Source organism: Muscardinus avellanarius (assembly GCF_963383645.1).
Source record: "Muscardinus avellanarius genome assembly, chromosome: 14".
Taxonomy (NCBI): domain Eukaryota; kingdom Metazoa; phylum Chordata; class Mammalia; order Rodentia; family Gliridae; genus Muscardinus; species Muscardinus avellanarius.
The window spans coordinates 16,735,887-16,743,040 of record NC_137800.1 but is presented as its reverse complement, the minus strand read 5'-3'; the positions used below and the strand labels follow the sequence as shown (position 1 = coordinate 16,743,040).

General features: G+C 37.1%; 1 protein-coding gene across 1 annotated transcript; it reads left to right on the top strand.

Moving 5' to 3' along the window:
• Nucleotides 1-2,577: 2,577 nt before the first annotated feature.
• LOC308273360 (arylamine N-acetyltransferase 2-like) lies at nucleotides 2,578-3,450 on the top strand (the record flags this gene model as incomplete). Its single annotated transcript, XM_080710450.1, has 1 exon — nucleotides 2,578-3,450. One exon carries the CDS (start codon nucleotides 2,578-2,580, stop codon nucleotides 3,448-3,450), a length of 873 nt encoding a protein of 290 aa, XP_080566576.1.
• Between the last annotated feature and the right edge of the window lie 3,704 nt (nucleotides 3,451-7,154).

The following is a 7,154-nucleotide window of genomic DNA, read 5'->3' as shown; positions in this document are numbered from 1 at the left end:
CATTTCAGTCAACATTCTCATGGCTATAATCCCAGATAACTGACTACACACCTTAAAGAAAAGAAGACTTATTTGCTCACAGTGTTTTGGAGATTTTAGGGTTCAATTTGTGCCAGGCCAGGTTACATCTGCAGAGATCAGGACATGGTGACCAGAAGCAGAAAAAAGGAGCAACCAAGGGCTCTTCTCTCACATCATGTTGACCAGAAGCAAAACAGTAAGCAAGCAAAGGGGTTCCAAAACAAAACCTCAGTCCCCAAGGCCACACCTCCAGGGATCCACCTTCTCCAGTCACATCCCACCTGTCAGTGAATCCATCACAATGGATTTATCCACTGATGAGATTACAACCCTTCCAACTTGATCACACCAATTCTGAACCTTAATACGTGAATTCTTCAGGAGACATTCTATATATAACCATAAAAACCTTAAACTACAGCTTTAGAAATATTTTTATATTTAGTTATAAAATACCAAAGTATTATTTAGCTAATATATGTAGCTAATATCGAGGTCCCATAACAAGAACTGAGTTTATTATAATGGACCTATTGCTACCAAACCCCAACTCAATATTTTTGTCTGAAAGGGAAAAAAAAGTCCCAGAAACCAGGCGTGGTGGCACGTGCTTGTGATCCTAGCAGTTAGTCTTAAATTCTGTGCCCTGCTGTCATAAAGTCTCAGTAGGTTAATGATCTGGGATAGTACATTAAAAATACTTTTTGTTTAGATTGGGGATTGAATGGATTGAACCTAGGGGCATTCTACTTCTGAGCTACATCCCCAGCCCTATTTTTATTCTTTACTTTGAAACAGAATCTCACTAAGTTGTAGAGGGCCTAGTAAGTAGCTGAGGCTGGCTGTGAACCTGTGATCCTCCTGTATCAACCTCCCAAGCACTGGGATTATAGGTGTATGCTGCCACACCTGGTGCTAAATTACTTTCTAAGTGGATTAAGTAAATACTATACTTTTTCGTCACGTTATATGACAGTTAAAACATAGCTTTAAACTTAATTTTTTTGTTTACCTCCTCTTTTACTTTTGTTGTTAGTGTTGTTGTTCTTCGATTCTCCCAATACATTTGGTTGATACTTTAGAAGCTATTAGTCCTGCTACAGGACATGTAAGTCCTTCAACAGCATCTCACTGACCTACTTGGGCCAAGTCCCAGGATGCTAGTCATGATCCAAGCATTGCTCTCAGGCCATGACTGTTTTGAATGGGTTCTTCCTGGTTCACAGATTATCCGTACAGCTTTGCGTTTACAACCCACTGTCCATACCAACGTAAGAAAGTTCACTCTGATTATGATGTACATCATCAAATCATCACCCTCCTTTTTCCCCCTCTATCATTTAAGGGTTTTTTTTTTTCATCTCAATGAGAATAAATTCAAAATGCTAGCATTGTCCTTAAGAATACTGTTACCTGCCGGATCGCCTCTCCATCCACCTATCACAGTCTCTCAGCTCCAGTCGCCCTAGTGTTCTCTACACAGCTTCCCTCATAGAACCTTTTGGCTTTCTGTTGCTTCTGCTTAGAAAAATCTTCCCTGCTCATATCCACAGGGCATATTGTCTACCGTCCTCAAGGTCTTAGTAAGGCTTTCTTCAACCACCTTATCTAAAGGAGAAACTCATCATGAATACCTGCTATACCTTTTCTTTGGTTTAGTTTTCCTCATGTCACTCACCACAATCTAACAGATTACAGCATTTATTTACTTACCTTGTTCACTACCAATGTCCTTGTAATGGCCACTATAGTGTGAGATTATTTATTTATTTATTTATTTATTATTTATTTATTTATTTTTGTAGTACTGGGGATGGAACCCAGGGTATTCTACCCATGAGCTATACCTCCAACCCTATTTTATTCTTATATTTTAAAACGGGTCTCACTAAGTTGCAGAGGGCCTCACTAACTCATTGAGGCTGGCTAGGAACCTGTGATCCTCCTGTCTCAACCTTCCTAGTACTGAGATTATAAGTCTGCGCCACCATGCCCAGCCTAAGGTAAGATTTTGGAAGATTAGCAAGCACTACATCAGCAGCAAATATTTAATGAATATTACATTAACTGCTGAATCAATCAATCAATCAGTGTAATTTTTTATGGGAAACTTTACATAAGGGTGAGTTAAATTTAGTGGAATAAGTACCATGAATATCATGTGCTCTACTATATAATTTTCTTCTCTCTATTAGGAACTGTTTAGAAGTCTATTTTAAACAAATAAAAATTTCAGTATCCTTTTAATTCATCATCAAAAAACCACATCTAAGGTATTTACCATGAGGCATATCATTTAATTTTTGTTTTCAATTTATGATACGTGGAAAGAGAAAGAAACGACCAGGCTTCTTTCCAATTCTGAGTATGTTTAGTGAACTTAAGCATGTAATAGAAATCCATATGATAAGAGGAAAAGTTATCGATTCAGATATGTATAGCCACTATTCATATTTACATGTTTAAAAATACATTCTAGCTATGATTAGTCTGCTCCAGGAAACCCAAGTGCAAACATCATATAATCTTTTTTAATTTTCTTTGCTTTAGGTGACCATGGACATTGAAGCATATTTTCAAAGAATTGGTTATAAGAACTCTAGACGAAAATTGGACTTGGAAACGTTAACTGACATTCTCCAGCACCAGATCCGAGCCATCCCCTTTGAGAATTTTAACATCCATTGTGGAGAACCCATGGAGTTGGGCTTAGAGGCCATTTATGATCAGCTTGTGAGGAGGAACCGGGGTGGGTGGTGCCTCCAGGCTAATCAGGTGTTGTACTGGGCTCTGACCACAATGGGTTTTCAGACCACAATGTTGGGAGGAGATGTTTACATCACTGCAGTCAACAAATACAGCAGTAATATGGTTCACCTCCTCCTCCAGGTGACCATCGGTGACAGGGACTACATTGTGGATGCTGCCTACGGTTGCTCCTATCAATTATGGCAGCCTATGGAATTAGTTTCTGGGAAGGATCAACCCCAGGTGCCTGGCATCTTCCGTTTGACAGAAAAAAATGGAATCTGGTACCTGGACCAAATCAGAAGAGATCAGTACATTCCAAACCAAGAATTTCTCAATTCCAACCTTCTAGATAAGGATAATTACCGAAAAGTCTACTGCTTTACTCTTGAACCTCGAACAATTGGGGATTTTGAGTCTGTTAACACATACCTTCAGACATCTCCAGTATCCGTGTTTACAAATACATCGTTTTGTTCCATTCAAACGCCAGAAGGGGTTCACTGTTTAGTGGGCCTCACCCTCAGCTATAGGAGGTTCAATTATAAGAACAACGTCGATCTGGTAGAGTTTAAGACGCTAAATGAGGAAGAAGTAGAAGAAGTGCTGAAAACTATATTTGGTATTTCTTTGGGAAAAAAGTTTGTGCCCAAACATGGTGATCAATCTTTCACTATTTAGTATAAGTAGAAAAATTACTCTCTATTATTATGACAGATACTTAATCTTTTATTATATAAAAATTTCAAATATATAAATAATAGAACATTAATTGTTTGTATATTTTAACCCAGATCACCACTGACCAACTAATGACCTATCATATCCTCCTCTCCCACATATTTTTGAACAAAATGCTAAACATAGTAATTCTTCTATTAAAAATGTCATTATACATAATTAAATGAGTTTTAGAGAAAGATAACCACATACCCATTAAAAATTTATCATGTTTAAATGATGACACAGTTATCTTGGAAACCAGACTAACTGAGGTTAGAAAACCTCCCAAAATTGGTTTATAGAATACACAGAAAATTTATACTGGCAATAAAGTATAGAGAATATATGAAAAATTGTCCCATGAAATCAACCAGTGAACACATATCCAATGTCCATTGTTTACAAAATGCCCCTTGCATAACTTGGAATTGGAATGTAACAAAGAAGAATGAGAGATTATTGTTTCCAAATAACTTACTAGTCTTCAAGGCAAAGACTTAAACCAATCCATGGCAGTGCGTGATTAGGAGCCAAGGAGATAACACAGTTAACTATTTCTTTGGGGATTTTTTTATGGCCATAGTTCTTTATATATTATGTTTCTTAATGAGGGAGCACTGATATTTAGGATTTCTAACTTCCAGGATTAAATTGTTTATATCTAAAATAAATAATTATTACACATAATGAAAACATATATTATTTGGAAAAACATTTTTATGTGAAGAATATTAAAACACTGTTGATTAAAATAATGCGTATGAAAGTTTTTGTTAGGTGGCTTCTACAAGAGAGTCTTCCTTTAATCCTATTTTTTGAATCTCCTAGTCATATTTTTTCTTCTGTAAGCTCTGATTCTATTGCCAGCACATGTGCCTGAGACCAATAAATAAATAATTACATGAAATATAACCAACTTTTTCAGAAAGTAAAAATATGCAAAGAAGTGCAGTGCACACAGTGAGGATTCAATGAGTATAAACACTTTTGTTTGTTTTTAACTTTCCTTGTAGTCACAGTATGGCAGATGAATAATTCCCTTAAAATGGATTTTCTTAGATATTTTAAAGTTGATGGTCTGCCTTTATTTTTACATTTGACTCGAAAGTGACAAAATGACAATTATTAGCAGGTCTATGAATGAAGCAAATGAGTAATAACAAATTGGTCAACCTCTGGGTCGCATTTGGCTTGCCCAATAGGCAGGCCAGATATTTGCTAAGGGAATGAGCAAATTAGAGCACCCAAATAATTTTGGGAAAAATTTTATGTTGGGAAAGAGGTAAAAAAAATAGCTATAACGAGAAGTTTCAAATTTGTATCGATTATCCTAACTTCATATGATTTTTTTTTTGCAGCACTGAGGATGGAACCCAGGGGCATTCTACCTCCAAGCTAGACCCCCAGCCCTATTTTTTATTCTTTAATTTAAAACAGGGTCTCACTAGTTGCAAAGGGCCTCACTAAATAGCTGAGGCTGGTCTCCAACCACAATCTTCTTGTCTCAGCCTCCCAAATGCTGGGATTACACCACCATGCCCAGCTTATATAATGATTTTTTTATTGGCTTGTTTTGAATTACACCAAGCTGAGGTAAGGTGGGTAACTTACACAAGCTACTGAGTGTCTTAAAAGTCTTAATCAGGCTCTGTCTTTAGATGAGGATTATGAGCTTTCTTGGATCCAGAAGAATAAATTAAACTCAACATGTGAGAATAATGAAATAAAACCTGAATTACACTTTTTAAACAAGGCTGATAGATGTCTTCTCTGGGATTTGGATATATACTGCCTTTTACTAGTGCTTACATTTGAATCATTCATTTTTTTGCATAGTTTTAGAATAACTTTCTTAAAGTTAGAAATATTCAGGCTTCCAAAGTTGCATGGTGAAAATGATCATTCTAAAAGAGCTGGGCATGGTGGCACACACTTGTAATCTCAGCATTTGAGAGGCTGAGGCAGGAGGATCGCAGGTTCAAGACATGCTCAGCAAGTAGTAAGACTCTCATCAGCACAGCAAGACCTGGTTTAAAAATAAAAGTAAAAAATAGGGCTAGAGGTATAGCTTTGTGGTAGAATGCCTCTGGGTTGGATTCCCGGTATCACAAAATAAATTAATTAATTAATCAAAATAAAAGATAAATTAGAAGTGCTAGAAAATGGTTTTTCTATCTAAAGGCAATATTTACAATAACTGCAAATCTTTTATTTTTTTGCTTGCCACATTAGCCATCTGGCAAATGAGCTATAATTAGGTCATCATTTGGAAAGTGATTTCAGTGGACAGAAAGAACACTAATAACACAATGAGCCAAGCGATATAATCTAGTATGATTCATTGTTATTTCTCTTGCACTTCAACTTTGTTTTAAATGACTCTCTGTTAACTCTGCAACATCTCTTTGGTAAAGATGAATAAGGCAACACATTCCCAATTGATAGAGGTAGTAGCTTGAAATAAATGCCAATAATTTATCATTGGTCATATTGCCAATTTCTAAAAAAGATCATATTATTTATATACTCTCTGATGCCTTCCGACACAATTTAATCAGCAAGTTTTGCTGTACACCTATCATATCTTAGCACTCTATGTCCCACAATCATCCAGGAAGAAGATCATCTAGCTAGCTCTTCCATAAGAGAGTTTGGAGAAAAAATATTACAAATCAAATTTTAGGTCAAGTCCCAAATCACCAAATATTCTAGAGAATAGAAGTAGCCAAGGAAGTCTTCAAAAGATGAGTCATAAGGATGTGTTTAAAGAATTTTACCAAGTGACCATTTGGCTATGGGAATTCCGTGTGTGTGTGTGTGTGTGTGTGTGTGTGTGTGTGTGTCAACCTACAGTAATTTTGTTCTCTCTCTCTCTCTCTCTCTCTCTCTCTCTCTCTCTCCCTCTCCCTCTCCCTCTCCCTCTCCCTCTCCCTCTCCCTCTCCCTCTCCCTCTCTCCCTCCCTCTCTCTCTCTGTCTTTAATTGAACTGACATTATTGGTAGTACTCTTAACTAGCAAGGGGAATTCATGAAAAGTTGGGGAGAGGAAGTAGTGAGTTAAGTGTCTGCATGACTGATTTTGAATCTTCATGACATATTCAACTATAAAGACCAAGAATTTGTTGCATAAGTTCAAGAGATTTTAATCGAGACACAACTAACACAGTTAAAATAATGGGAATCAGCCGGGCATGGTGGCGCACGCTTGTAATCCCCGCGCTTGGGAGGCGGAGACAGGAGGATCATGCAGGTTCGAAGCCAGCCTCAGCTGGCTTAAGAGACCCTGTTTCCAAATAAAATATAAAATAGGTCTGGGAGTGTAGCCTGGAGGTAGAAGGGTTTCCAGGAACCCCAGTACCACCAAAAACAAACAAACAAACAAACAAACACACACACACAGCTTTGTGATCCGAGCATGGTGGCGCACACTTGTAATCCCAGCATTTGGGAGGCTGAGACAGGAGGATCGCGCAGGTTCGAAGCCAGCTGCGCTGGCTTAAGAGACCCTGTTTCCAAATAAGAAAAAGTATAAAATAGGTCTGGTGTGTAGCCCAGAGGTAGAAGGGTTTCCAGGAACCCCAGTACCACCAAAATAATAATAATAATAATAATAATAATAATAATAATAATAATAATAATAATAATGATAATAATAATGGGAAT